The sequence below is a fragment of the Equus caballus genome, chromosome 5, assembly GCF_041296265.1.
Source record: "Equus caballus isolate H_3958 breed thoroughbred chromosome 5, TB-T2T, whole genome shotgun sequence".
NCBI classification, from domain to species: Eukaryota; Metazoa; Chordata; class Mammalia; order Perissodactyla; family Equidae; genus Equus; species Equus caballus.
In genome coordinates this window covers 7,231,085-7,246,149 of record NC_091688.1, presented here as the reverse complement: position 1 = coordinate 7,246,149, position 15,065 = coordinate 7,231,085, and the positions used below count along the sequence as shown (strand labels likewise).

General features: G+C 36.3%; 1 protein-coding gene across 2 annotated transcripts in view; it reads right to left on the bottom strand.

The window, feature by feature from the left end:
* Positions 1-15,065, bottom strand: part of MROH9 (maestro heat like repeat family member 9) — an 82,990-nt gene that overhangs the window by 35,765 nt on the left and 32,160 nt on the right. For both annotated transcript variants that reach the window (XR_011438986.1, XM_023640541.2), the window contains exons 8-9: positions 14,175-14,310; positions 332-456 (exon numbers count right to left, since the gene is read on the bottom strand). Coding sequence is in view for 1 of the 2 variants with exons in the window: in XM_023640541.2 (XP_023496309.2) it covers positions 332-456; positions 14,175-14,310 (261 nt within the window). In the remaining variant the exon portion in view is untranslated. The remainder of the gene's footprint in view (positions 1-331; positions 457-14,174; positions 14,311-15,065) is intronic.

The following is a 15,065-nucleotide window of genomic DNA, read 5'->3' as shown; positions in this document are numbered from 1 at the left end:
ATAACCAGAACTTCCCCATCTGTATGACCTATTTATTAACCAAACAAAAAGAAGAAATAAAACTAGGAAAGACGTCTGTCTCTCATTTGCATTCTATAAGAATTAAGCAAAATAATATAAATTGCTATATTCAGGAATAATAGGCATAAATTATTATTAATAGAGATGAAAATCAGGAAGCCAAATACTCTATACATCATTTACTCTTTGCTTCACTGAATTAAAAAAAATGAAAAAAATTATTAAAAATATAAACTGATGAAACAAGTTACCACTATATGTAACAACATACATTAAAAAAAGGCATACGATAAAGCAGGGACTAAGTTACCTGAGCAATTTTAGTTTTCTCTCGTTGCAAGGCCTTGGGCAGGAATTCTGCATCAGAAGCAAAAGGCAGGAGGTGCTGGCTTCCAGATTTATCATACTTTGCACTTTTGTTTTTTAAGATATCCGCTGTATTAAGGAAAAGAGTTTAAGATTTTTATTTGATCACTGGTTCCTTCTGTGGCATTGCTATTACCAATTTCCTCTTCCTGCCAATTCTGGAGATCTAAAGTTTTCTGAATCTTGAACTCTCTGCTGATAGTTTAGTCACACGAAATATTATGACTGCACTGACCCAGAGTTTAGAAAGTGTTTAAGAGAGGTCTCTCTGAAGTAGACATGGAGGACATTGATAATTTTAATAGGTTGACCAGAAGTCAAATACATTTAGGCCATCAAACGCACTGTTTAGTTCACTGGAAAAGCTATTGCTAAGTTGGAGAGACATTGGTAGAAGAATAGACTTGCAGGGGTTTTGCAAAGAGCTGAGGGAGAGGTAAAGCAGGAAAGTGAAAAGCTCTCAATGAAAGCTTCAGGCGCGGGTGTCTTTAGTTCCAGAGAAGGTGGGTTTTAAATGACTTTGTTTGTTAGTTAACAGATTTATAGAGATGTAATCGAATGCAACATATTTAAAGTGTACAATTTGGTAAGTTTTTGTAGATGTATATACCTATGAAATATTAGCACAGTCAAAAAAAAATATTCATCACCTCCAAAAGTTTTCCTTGTGTCCTTTTATAATCCCTCACATCTGCTCCCTGTACCCAAACCCCCCTAAGCCAAAGGTAACCACTGATCTGCTTTCTGTCAAGGTTGCATTTCTGATTTTTATATAAGTGGAGTCGTATATAAAAGTGCTCCTTTGTTGTTTGACATCTTTCACTCAACAAAATTATTTTGCGATCCATCCATGGTGTTGCATGTATCAATGGTTCATTACTCTTTACTGATGAATACTATTCCATTGTATGTATATACCAACATCTATTTATCCATTTTCCTGTTGATGGACATTTGGGTTGTTTTCAGTTTTTGGCTATTACAAATAAAAGTGCTATCAACCTTTGTATGCAAGTCTTTGCACAAATATTTGCTTTCATTTCTCTTAGGTAAATACTAAGTTGTAGAATGACCAGATCATACAACAGACGTGTATTTAACTTTTTAGAATACTGGCGAATTATTTTCCAAAGTAGTTGTACCATTTCACATTCCTTTCAGCAATGTATGTTCCAGTTGCTTCACGTCTTAAATAACATATGGTATGGTCAGTCTTTAAATTTTAGACATTCTTATGGGTGTGTAGTGGTATCTCATTGAAGTTTTACTTTACATTTCTTTTATGACTATACACTCAACATCTTTTGATATGCTTCCTCGCCCTCTGTGCTTCTTTGGTGAAATGAATATTCAAATCTACCAATGTTTTTTAATTTGTCTGTTTTCTTATTGAGTTTTGAGTGTTCTTTTAAAATTCTCGATGCAAGTCTTTTATCAGACATATAACTTGCAAATATTTTCTCCCAGTCTGTGGCTTACCTATTCTCTTAACAGTGTCTTTCAAAGAGCAGAAATATTTAATTTATCATTTTTTTCATTAATTGGTCATGCTTTGATGTTGTATTTAATAAATCTTTGCCTAACCCAAGGCACAAAGATTTCTTCTAGTTTCATAGTTTTAGATTTTACATTTAGTCCTATGATCCATTTTGAATTAACTTTTGTATATGTATGAGATATAGATCAAAGTTCTTTTTTTAGGATATAAATAATTTTTCCAACACTGCTTATTGAAATTTATCCTTTCTCCACTGAATTGGCTTTGAACCTTAGTCAAAAATCATTTGATCATATATGTGTGGATCTATTTATGGACTCTGTTCTATTATATTCAGTACAATGTTGAGTAGAAGTAATGACTGCACATCCTTGTCTTTTTCCTGATCTTTTGGGGAAATCACTGAGCATTTCACCATTAAGTATACTGTTAGCTTTAGGTTTTTCAAAGATGTACTTTAGCAGGTGGAGGAAGTTCTCTTTCTACTCCCAGTTTTCTGAGAGTATTTACCAGGAATGGATGTTGAATTTCGTCAATGCTTTTTCTGTATCTACTGAAATGATTATATGGTTACCTTTTTCATCTGTTAATATGGTATGTTACATTGATTGGTTTTCAAATGTTAAATTGCTATTACACTCCTGGGATAAATTCTACATGGTCACGAATATTATTCTTTTTATGTATTGTAGTATTTGATTTGCTAAACTTGTTAAAAAATTTTTGCTTCTATGTTCTTGAGGGACATTACTCTGTAGTTTTTGTTTTTGTTTTTATTTTTTGCATAATGCCTTTATGTGATTTTGGTATCCCAATAATGCCAGCCTTATAGAATGAATTGGCAAGTATTCCTTTACCCTCACATTTCTGAAAGACTTTGTGTAGAATTGGTATAATTTCTTCCTTAAATATTTGCTATATCATTTCAGTCTGGAGTTTTCTTTACAAGAAGGATTTAACTGCAAGTTCAATTTCTTTGATAGACGTAGGCTATTTCTCTTATCTATTTCTTCTTGAGTGAATTTTGGTAATTTGTGTCTTTCAATGAATTTGTCTATTTTATCTAAGTTGTCAAATTTATTGCCATAAAGTTATTCATAATACTCCTTATTATTCTTTTAATATACATAGAATTGCTAGTGAAGTCATCTCTTTCATTTCTAATATTGATTATTTGTGTCTTCTCTTATAATTTTCCCCCGATCTTCTCAAAGAATCTGCTTTTGGCTTCATTGCTTTTCTATTATTGTTTTTCTGCTTTCATTTTTACTGTTTTTTGTTCAGATCTTTATTATTTTCTCTCCTCTGCTTACTTTTGACTTTATTTGCTCTTCTTTCTCTACTTAAGGTGGAAGCTGAGGTCATTAGCTTGAGAACTTTTCTAGATTCTTATATAGGCATATAGTACTATGAACTTCCCCCCTGGGAGCTTGTTTAGCTGCATCTCATGAATTTTGAAATTTTGTATTGTCATTTAGTTAAAAATATTTTTAATTTCACTTTTTATTTCTTTTTTAGACACATGGGTTATTTAGAAGTAGGCTATCTAGTTTCCAAATATTTTGGATTTTTCAGATATCTTTCTGGTTTTGATTTCTAATTTAATTCTATTTTGGTCAGAGAATATATTTATTTGACTTAACCACCTTTTCATTTCTTGACACTTGTTTTATGGCCTAAAATATGGTCTATTTTGATAAATTTTCTTCTTTCCCTGGAAAAGAAGTTTCATTTTCCATGATTGGTGGAGTGTTCTATAAATGTCACTTAGGACAAGTTGATTCAAATCTTAATCCTTACTGAATTTCTCTGTAAGTATGAATTATTGAGAAAGAGGTATTGAATTCTTTGACTGTAATTGTAGATCTATCTATTTCTTCTTGCAGTTCTATCAGTTTTTGTTTAGTGTATTTTGATTTTTTATTTTAATATATTTTTGTTTTCAGGTACGTAAGTGTTTAGGATTATTATGTCTTCTTAATTAATTGACTCCTTTATCATGACAAAATCACTATCTTTTTCCCTGGATGCATTCCTTGTTCTGAAATGTATTCTTTTGATATTGGTATAACCATTTCAGTTTTCTTTTGACTAATGTTGGCCTGTTATATCATTTTCTAACTTTTAACTTTTATTCTGTTTGTGCCTTTACATTTAAAGTGATTTTCTCATAGGCAGCATATTTATAGTTGAGTCTTGCTTTTTATCCAATCTGATAATCTCTGTCTTTTCACCAGAGGTATATGGAGCATTTACATTTATTCTGGAGGGGTTAAGTCTTCACCTCACCATTTTCTTTTTACTTTCCCCGTCTGTCCTTCTTTCTATTTTTCTTCTTTTTGCTAATGTTTTATGATTCCTTTTTATCTCCATTTTGGCTTACTATATAGAACTCTTTGCTATATAATTTAAGTGATTGCTTTAGGGTTTATATTATACATCTGTAATTTATCACAGCTTACTTTTAAGTGATATTTCATGACTTTATGTATAAGAAACTTAAGTAGTGTTCATATTTGACCCTCTTTCAATCCTCTGTGCTATTGTTGTCATATATTTAGCTTTCACACTGTTATTATTTTTTGCTTTAAACAATTGATTATCATTTAAAGAGATTTAATAATAAGAAAGAAAATTTTAATATTTACCTACACAATTTTAATCCAGTGTTCTTCATTATTTTATGTTGATCTAGATTTTCACCTCATATCATTTTTTTAAAGTTATGTATTTATTTTATGTATTTATGCAGGTATTTTATGTATTTTTATGTACGTATTTTTGTTTGTGTATTTTTTCTCTTCATTTTTATTGCAGTAACATTGATTTATAACATTATATAAATTTCAGGTGTATATCATTGTATTTCTATTTCTGTGTAGATTACGTCATGTTCAACACCCAAAGACTAATTACAATCCACCACCACACATAAGTGCCAGCACCCTTTCACTCTCCTCCCTCCCCTCTTCCCCTCTGGTAAACACCAATCTAATCTCTGTTTCTACATGTTTGTCATTGTTTTTATCTTCTACTTATGAGTGAGCTCATATGGTATTTGACTTTCTCCCTCTGACTCTTTACTTAGCATAATACCCTCAAGGTTCATTCATGCTGTTACAAAAGGCTGGATTTCGTTGTTTCTTATGGCTGAATAGTATTCAGTTGTGTATATATACCACATCTTCTTTATCTGTTTGTCCCTTAATGGACACCTAGGTTGCTTCCAAGTCTTGGCTATTGTGAATAATGCTGCAGTGAACATAGGGGTGCATGTATCTTTATGCATTCATGTTCTTTGGATAAATACCCAGCAGTGGAATAGTTGGATCATATGGCATTTCTATTCTTAATTTTTTGAGGAATCTCCACACTGTTTTTCATCATGGCTGCACCAGTTTGCACTCCCACCAGCAGTGTATGAGAGTTCCCTTCTCTCCACATCCTCTTCAACACTTGTTTCCTGTCTTGTTAATTATAGCCATTCTGATGGGAGTCAGGTGATATCTCATTGTAGTTTTGATTTGCATTTTCCCTGATAGTTAATGATGTTGAACATATTTTCATGTGCTTGTTGGCCACCTGTATATCTTCTTTGGAGAAATATCTGTTCAGATCTTTTGCCACTTGTTAATTGGGTTGTTAGTTTTTTTTGTTGTTGAGATGTAGGAATTCTTTGCATATTTTGGATATTAACCCCTTATCAGATATATGGTTTGAAAATATCTTTTCCCAATTGTTAGGTTGTCTTTTCGTTTTGTTGATGGTTTTCTTTGCTGTGCAGAAGCTGCTTAGTTTGATGTGGTCCCATTTGCTTATTTTTTCTATTGTTTCCATTGCCTGGTCAGACATGGTGCTTGAAAATACGCTGCTAAGACTGATGTTGAAGAGTGTACTGCCTATGTTTTCTTCTAGAAGTTTAATGGTTCCAGGTCTTACATTGAAGTCTTTAACCCTTTTTGAGTTAATTTTTGTGTATGGTGTAAGATAATGGTCTACTTTCATTCTTTCGCGTGTGGCTGTCCTGTTTTCCCAACTCCATTTATGGAAGAGACTTCCCTTTCTCCATTGTATGTTCTTGGCTCCTTTGTCGAAAATTAGCTGTCCATAGGTATGTGAGTTTATTTCTGGGCTCTTGATTCTGTTCCATTGATCTGTGTGTCTGTTTTTGTGCCAGTACCATGCTATTTTGGTTACAATCGCTTTGTAGTATATTTTGAAATCAGGGAGTATGACACCTCCAGGTTTGTTCTCTTTTTTCAAGATTCCTTGGGATATTTGGGGTCCTTTTTTGCTCCATATAAATTTTGGGATCTTTATTCTGTATCTGTGAAAAATGTTGTTGGAACTTTGATAGAGATTGCATTGAATAAGTAGATTGCTTTAGGAAGTATGGACATTTTAACTCTATTAATTCTTCCAATCCAAGAGTACAGGATATCTTTCCATTTCTTTGTATCTGCTTCAATTTCTTTCAACAATGTTTTATAGATTTCAGTGTACAGATCTTTCACCTCTTTGATTAAGTTTATTCTTAGGTATTTTATTCTTTTCTTGCAATCGTAAATGCGATTGCATTCCTAATTTCTCTTGATGCTACTTCATTGTTAGTGTACAGAAATGCAACTGATTTTTTCCCCCCATGGAAAACTAGCCATGAGCTAACATCTGCCGCCAATCCTCCTCTTTTTACTGAGGAAGATTGGCCCTGAGATACCATCTGTGCCCATCTTCTTCTATTTTTTATATGTGGGTTGCCTGCCACAGCATGGCTTGGTAAGTGATGCATAGGTCTGTACCTGGGATCTGAACCAGTGAACCCTGGGCCGCCAAAGCAGAGTGTGTGATCTTAACTGCTGTGCCACCAGGCAGGCCCCATAAACACAACTGATTTTTGGATGTTGATTTTGTCTCATGCAATTCGACTGTATTCATTTATTATTTCTAAAAGTTTTTCAGTGGATTCTTTAGGGTTTTCTATATATAGAATCATGTCATCTGCAAATAGTGACAGTTTCACTTCTTCCTTTCCAATCTGAATCCCTTTTATTTCTTTTTCTTGCCTGATTGCTCTGCCTAAGACTTCCAACCCTATGTTAAATAAGAGTGGTGACAGTGGGCATCCTTGTCTGGTTCCTGTTCTTAGAGGGATAGCTTTCAGTTTTTCTGCATTGAGAATGATATTAGCTGTGGATTTGTCATATATGGCCTTTATTATGTACTTTCCAGCTAAATCCATTTTATTCAGAGTTTTTATCATAAATTGATGCTGTATCTTGTCAAATGCTTTCTCTGCATCTATTGAGATGATCATGATCATGTAATTTTTATTCATCATTTTGTTAATGTGGTGTATCACAATGATTGTTTTGCGGATGTTGAACCATCCTTGCATCCCTGGAATAAATCCCACTCAATCATGGTGTATGATCTTTTTAATGTATTGATGTATTCCATTTGCTAGTATTTCCTTGAGGGTTTTTGCAGGGATGTTCATCAGTGATATTGGCCTGTATTTTTCTTTTTTTGTGTTGTCCTTGTCTGGTTTTGCTGTCAGGGTAATGTTGGCTTCATAGAATGAGTTAGGAAGATTCCCTTCCTCTTCAAGATTTTGGAAGAGTTTGAGAAGGATAGGTATTAAGTCTTCTTTGAATGTTTAGCAGAATTCACCAGGGAAGCCATCTGGTCCCGGACTGTTGTTTTTTGATTACTATTTTGATCTCCTTACTGGTGACTGGTCTATTTAAATTCTGTATTTCTTCTTGATTCAGTTTTGGAAGGTTGTATGATTCTAAGAATTTATCCATTTCTTCTAGGTTATCCAATTTGTTGGCATATGGCTTTTTGTAGTATTCTCTTATAATCTTTTATATCTCTGAGGTGTCCATTGCAATTTCTTCTCTTTCATTTCTCATTTTATTTATTTGAGCCTTCTCTCTTTTTTTCTTGGTGAGTCTAGCTAAAAGTTTGTCAATTTTGTTTATCTTTTCAAAGAACCAACTCTTGGTTTCATTGATTTTTTAATTGTTTTTTTAGTCTCTATTTCATTCATTTCCACTCTGAGTTTTATTATTTCCTTCCTTCTGCTGACTTTGGGTTTTGTTTCTTCTTCTTTTTCCAGTTCCTTTAGGTGCACTGTTAGGTGATTTATTTGTTTCCGTTTGTTGAGGTAGGCCTGTATTGCTATAAATTTCCTTCTTAGAACCGCTTTTGCTGTATCCTGTAAATTTTCACATGTATTTTCATTTGCATTTTTCTCAAGGTGTTTTTGGATTTCTTCATTGACTCAATCATTGTTCAGTAGAATTTTCTTTTATCTCCACGTATTTGTGGCTTTTCTGATTTTCTTCTTATAGTTTATCTTTAGTTTCATATGACTGTGGGCAGAAAAGATGCTTGGTATTATTTCAGTCTTCTTAAATTTATTGTGACTTATTTCATGGCCTACTATGAGATCCATCCTAGAGAATGTTCCATGTGCATTTGAAAAGAATGTGTATTCTGCACTTTTTGGATAAAATATTTTGTATATGTCGACTAAGTTCATCTGATCTGACATGTCATTTAAGGCCAATGTTTCCTTACTGATCTTCTGCTTGGACGATCTATCACTTGATGTAAATGTAGTGTTAAAGTCCCATACTATTATTCTGTTACTATCTATTTCTCCTTTTATGTTTGTTAATAATTGTTTTATATATTTAGATGTTCCTATGTTGGGAACATAGATATTTACAAGTGTTATATCCTCTTGTTGGATTGTTCCCTTTATTGTTATGGAGTGCCCTTCTTTGTCTATTGTTACAGTTTTTGTTTTAAAGTCTACTTTTTCTGATATAAGCATTGCTTCCCCAGCTTTCTTTTCATTACCACTTGCATGGAGCATCTTTTTCCAGCCCTTCACTTTCAGTTTGTGAGTGTCTTTAGGTCTGAAGTGTGTCTCTTGTATGCGACATATATATGGGTCTTGTTTTTTCATCCAATCAGCCACCTTATGCCTTTTGATTGAAACATTTAGTCCTTTGACATTTAAAGTAGCTATTGATAAGAATGTACTTATTGCCATTTTGTTACTTTTTTTCTGGGTGTTTTAGTAGTTCTTCTCTGCTACTTTCTTTTTCTTTATTTGTGGTTTGATGGCTTTCTTTAGTATTATGTTTGGGCTCCTTTCTCTTAATTTTTTGTGTATTAATTATAGGTATCTGGTTTGTGATTACCATGAGGTTCATATATAATAACCTACATGTACGGCAGTCTATGTTAAGTTGATGATCTCTTTAGTTTGACCTCTTGCTAAAAGCTCTACTCTTTAAACTCCTCCTCCCACATTTTATGTTTTTGATATTGTATCTAACCTCTTTGTGTGTGTGTGTTTACCCATTACTGTCCTATCATGGAAATAGATAATTTTAGTACTTGTGTCCTTTGTCCTTCATATTATCTTCATAGGTGATTGATCTACCTTTACTGTATTTTTGCCTTTACCAATGAGTTTATTGCCTTTTCTTTGGCTAATTTTCTTATTCCTAGTTGTTGTCTCCTCTTTCCCACTTAAATAAGCCCCTTTAGCATTTCTTGTAAGACTGATTTCTTTGTGATAAACATCTTTAATTTTTGCTTGTCTGGGAAATTCTTTATCTCTCCTTCCATTCTGAATGATAACCTTGCTGGGTAGAGTATTCTTGGCTGTAGGTTTTTTCTTTCAGTGCTTTAGATATATTGTGCCACTCCCTTCTAACCAGTAAGGTTTCTGCCGAGAAGTCAGTTGATAGCCTTATGGGTTTCCCTTTGTATGTAACTTGTAGCCTTTCTCTTGTGGCTTTTAGGATTCTCTCTTTATCTTTAATTCTTGACATTTTATTTATAATGTGTCTTGGTGTGGGCCTCTTTTGGTTTATCTTGTTCAATGCTCTCTGTGCTTCCTGTGTCTGGATGTCTGTTTCCTTGCCTAGATTAGAAAAGCTTCAAGCTATTATTTCTTCAAATACATTCTCTGCTCCTTTGTCTCTCTTTTCTCCTTCTGGGATGCCTATAATATGAATGTTAGTGCATTTGATGTTGTTACTGAGGTCCCTTAGACTGTTCTCGTTCTTTTTAATTCTTTTTGCTTTTATCTGTTCAGCTTGGGTGATTTCCTCTAGTCTTTCTTCCTGCTCGCTGATCTGTTCTTCTGTATCATCTACTCTGCTATTGAATCCCTCTAGTGAATTCTTCATTTGCACTATTGTATTCTTCATTTCTGGTTGGTTCTTTTTTATATTTTCCAATTCTTTGTTGAAGTTCTCACTGAATTCCTCCATTCTTCTTCCAAGATCAGTGAGCATCTTTATGACTTTTTTGTTTGAACTCTTTGTCAGGTAGGTTGTTTATTTCTGTTTCATTTAGTTCTTTACCTGGGATTTTGTCCTGTTCTTTTACTTCGAATGTATTCCTTTGACTCCTCAATTTGCCTCTTTCTCTATGCTTATATCTACATACTAGGTAGGTCAGCTATATCTCCTGATCTTGGAAAGGTGGCCTTATGTAAGAGATGCCTTATGAAGCCCAGCAGTATGCTTCCTTCTTGTCACCCATTCCAAATGTTCCAGGGGTGTCTCCTGTGTGGGCTGTGTGTGTCCTTCTGCTGTGGCAGGGTTGCTCTTGCTGCAGGTGCACAGGGAGTCCAGGCTCTCCCCCTGACCAGCTTGTTGTAATTCTCAGCTGCATGTGGCTACTATGGACCCTTCAGTCACTTTGTTGGGCATGGGGAGCTGCAGCACAGTTGGCTGCAAGGTCTAGTAGCACATTCCTGTTGCAGTTTTTCTGTTAAATGAGTAGACCCCTTGTGTGGCTGGTTGCTAGGCTCAGGGGCTTACACTTGCTCTGGCCTGCAAGGCTCTTGTCAGCTCTCTCAGGGTTGCTGCTGAGTGGGGCTGGCCCCAGCTGGGCACAGGAGCACCCAATTATTTCACGCTTTGGAAGGTGGGGCTGATCCCCTATGTAGCTGTTTGAGAAGCACAAGTCTCCTGTAGGTGACAAGCCCCACTGCCCCCAGGGCCACACACACTGTCAACACAGTCCTGCCCCACATTTGTGCCCTGAGCCACTGAAGCAGATCTAGTTGCCAAACAGCAGAGGCCCCACACACTCCATCAATGCCCCCACACACTCCACTTGCTTGTTGTGCACACCCTGCCCCACAGAGGCAGACCCAATCACCTGGCTGCAGAGGATCCAGGCACCCCATCTATGCCAGCCCACAAGTTGCTCAAGGGCTTGCTGTTGGGTGTAGCCAATTGCTAGGGTAGGCTTCTAGCTCTGGCTGAGCTGGGTTAAATTGGGCACTCTAGTGGGGAGGGCAGACTCTGGGCTAACAGGCCAGTGGGAGAACTTCAATGGTGTCTGCCAGCATCTGTGTCAGCATAGCTGTACTAGTTCACAGTAATGGCTGCTGTCAATAAGTCAGTCCCTGGAGAGGTCTCACCTCTCACTGAGATGCACCAAGAGCCTATCAGGTGAGTTTCTTTTCAAGAAGGGACTGTGCACCTTTCCTTCTGGTGATTTTAGGTTGCTTTCTGAAATGGGTGAATTTGTGCATGGGCCCTATAAGATCTGGCTTTTTTCCACTTATATCTGATAGCTTTCCTGGGGAGTATTCTCCATTGTAGTTAATAGCTAGCAAAGCTAGATATTACGACGCTTGTCTCAGTTGTGCTCAATCCAAAGGATGCTTATAGCAGTAACACTCCCCCACTCAGATCCCCTGCTCCTTTAGGGAGGGCTGTGTACCTTTGGATTGCTCCCCATCAGCCATAAAGTGCCGCAGCTCATGGAGGTGGCTGTTTTTCCTCTTCAGAAAGGAATTTCTGCCTCTTCCACTTCAGTCAGGACTGCCCCTTGTTGCAGGGGTTCTTTTTACCCAATTTTCAGTTCTCTCTCAGGGTAATTTTCCCAAGAGTAGATGTAGATTGGTTGTGTCTGTGGGAGGAGGTGAGTTCAGAGTCCACCTATGTCACCATCTTGACACCAAGTCTCATTTTTTATCTTGAAGGATTTCTTTTAATATTTCTTGTAGAGCAGATCTGCTAGTGATGAATTCTACCAAACCTTGTATATCTAAAAATGTCTTTGCTTTTGTTTTTGAAAGATATTTTTCCTAGTTAAAGAATTCTGGATTGACAGTTTTTTCATTCAATACATTATGAGGTTGCTCCATTGCCTATGGCTTGCATTGTTTCTGATGAGAAATTTGATGTCATCTTTACCTTTGCTTCTCTGAGTGAAATGAATATTTTTCCTCTGGCTTTCTTTAAGATTACCCTGTTAATCCTTGCCAGAGTGTTTTTCATCTCAGATATTGTAGTTTTCATCTCCAGAGGTTCAATTTATGTCTTTCAGAAATTTTTCTATGTCTCTACTTAACATGTTCATCCTTTCCTCTAACTCCTTAAATAAATGGGACATAGTTAGAATAATTGTTTTAATATCCCCTTCTTTTTTTTTTAAGATTTTATTTTTTCCTTTTTCTCCCCAAAGCCCCCTGGTACATAGATGTATATTCTTTGTTGTGGGTCCTTCTAGTTGTGGCATGTGGGACACTGCCTCAGCGTGGCTTGATGAGTAGCACCATGTCCGCGCCCAGGATATGAACCAATGAAACACTGGCCGCCTGCAGCGGAGCGTGTGAGCTTAACCACTCAGCCATGGGGCCAGGCCCCCTTTCTACTAATTCTATCATGTGTTTTCTTTCTGGGTCAGTTTTGATTCACTTTTCTCTTCATTATGGGCTGTATTCTACTTCTTTGCATGCCTAATAATTTTTTTTGAGGAAGATCAGTACTGAGCTAACATCAGCTGCCAACCCTCCTCTTTTTTTTGCTGAGGAAGATTGGCCCTGAGCTAACATCTGTGCCCATCTTCTTCTATTTTATATGTGGGAAGCCTGCCACAGCCAGCATGGCTTGATAAGCAGTGCATAACTCCATGCTCAGGATCTGAACCAGTGAACCCCAGGCCACCAAAGAAGAGTGCACAAACTTAATGACTGCACCACTGGTCCGGCTCCATGCCTAATCATTTTTTTATTGGATTTCAGGTGTTGTTAATTTTAACTTGTTGAGTGCTGGAATTTTTGTATTCCTAGAAGTAGTCCTGAGCTTTGTTCTGATGAGCAATTAAAGTATTTGGAGATCATGTGATCCCTTTAGGTCTTGTTTTTAAGCTTTGTTAAGTGGCACTAAAACAATTAATCTAGGGGTAAGTTTTTCCTTCTAATGAGACAAAATCCCCTTGAGTAGTCTGCCTCATTACTTGTGAATTATGAAGTTTTAAATTCTAGCTTATAGGCACAGGCACTATTTCCAGTCTTTGTGAATTCATTGGATTTTTCTCTCTAATCATTTTTGGTGTCCCTCCCTGCAGCTTTTGGCAGTTTCCTTACATCGTGTTCTGATCTCTACATAGCCAAATAGTTAAAGGGGACCCTCTGCAGATCTCTGGAGTTCTCTCTTTGGGCATGCCTCTCTGGTACTCTACTCTGTGAACTCTAGCTATCTTGGCCTCTCTGGATTCCCAATTCTGTCACTTCAATTCGGTGAGACCATTCAGCTACTCCTTTCTGTGCTGCAGCCTAGAAACTTACTCCAGGTGACAAATTCAGGCAGTTGTAGACCCCACTTCATTTGTCCATTTGTTCCCATCTCTCAGGAATCATTGTCCTCTGTTATCTGATGTCCAATGACTTGAGAACTATTATTTTATATATTAAAATATATATATAATTTTTAATAGTTTATTACAGGAGGGTAAATTTATTTATGTTATTTATTTATGTTAAAGTTACTTGGAAATAGTTTGACATTTTCAAGTCTCACTCTTATGCTTTGTTAGGCAGGTCAGAGGAGCATTTATTTTAGTCTTGGGCTGATTTTTCCCCAGCATGAAGGAAGAACCTGAGTGTTCTATTTGATACCCCATTACAGGGGGAAAAAAAATGCCTCTTTTTAAAAAGTCCCATTGGTAGCGTTTCTTTTTCTCCTTCTTCCCTGCCTCCACCCAGCATTCCTGTCCCCACCATTAACATCCAACATTAATAATGTAAGTGCAGTATCTTGAAGAACCAACCACATCACCACTAGAATTTTTTGATAATTCTAAAAGGGTTAAAAAAATACATTTTAGAAAGTGGTGCTATAGATCCTGGGGCAGGATTTAAAAATCCATAGACATAAAGCCTTCTTGGGACCCACAAGTAGAATAATTAGGGACAGATTCCTAATAACCCCTGGAACAGCTGGTGACTCTTTCTTACCATTCTGATGCTTTGCAATACAGAGGAGGTGATACATTCCCACGGATGCTTGTTGTGTGATTGAGGAATCAGCATGGGAACACAAAAGAGATAGTTCTGCTGCCAGGACACCCAAACATGGAGCATCAAAACTTGCCTAAAGAAAAACAAAAGAGAAAAATGCATTTGCTACGCATAGTCAGTATTAAATGTCTGCATCTGATCCTCTAATATCTATACCAGACTGAGATGCATTTCAGAGGATGAGTTTCAGAGTTTGCAAAATCTGTATTCAAATCTTGGCCCTGTTACTGAGCTTCAATTTCCTTATTCATGAAATGTGGATAACAAACTCTACCTGTGACAGTTATGGGGACTGAGGGAGTAACATTTATGACAAAAAAGCAAGTTCCTAGACAAGTGCTCAGAAATGATAATGACTCAACTAATGTTAGTTTCTATTCCATGAATCAGGTAGCAATTTGCAGATAGTAAATTCCCAGGATACCAGGTTAGGGAGTGGGTATCAAACAACTTTCATGCTTCCTTCTCCATATATGAAACACTTCAGATGACTCCGAAAGTTACTGGAGAAAAGTGACTTTTCCTCCTGGAATTGCTGATTCTTCCCAAGGAAATTAATTTTTAAAAACTCAGAGCGTTTACTACTGATGTCAAAGCTACGGCCACAACATTTATTTATCTTCCTCCTTGGCTGCTCAAATGTTTGGATTTTCATCTTGATTGATTTATTTGACCAGATCAAATGTGTAAAGAGAAGGGAGTGAAGACATAAAAGAAGAGAGGAGAGGTGGAAGAAACATTTTGCTTTTGTGAAGGTATGAATACCATTACCTGTGGTACTTGCGAATACTATTACCTGTGGGTTCGACCCACAGGTAGGTTTGGAAA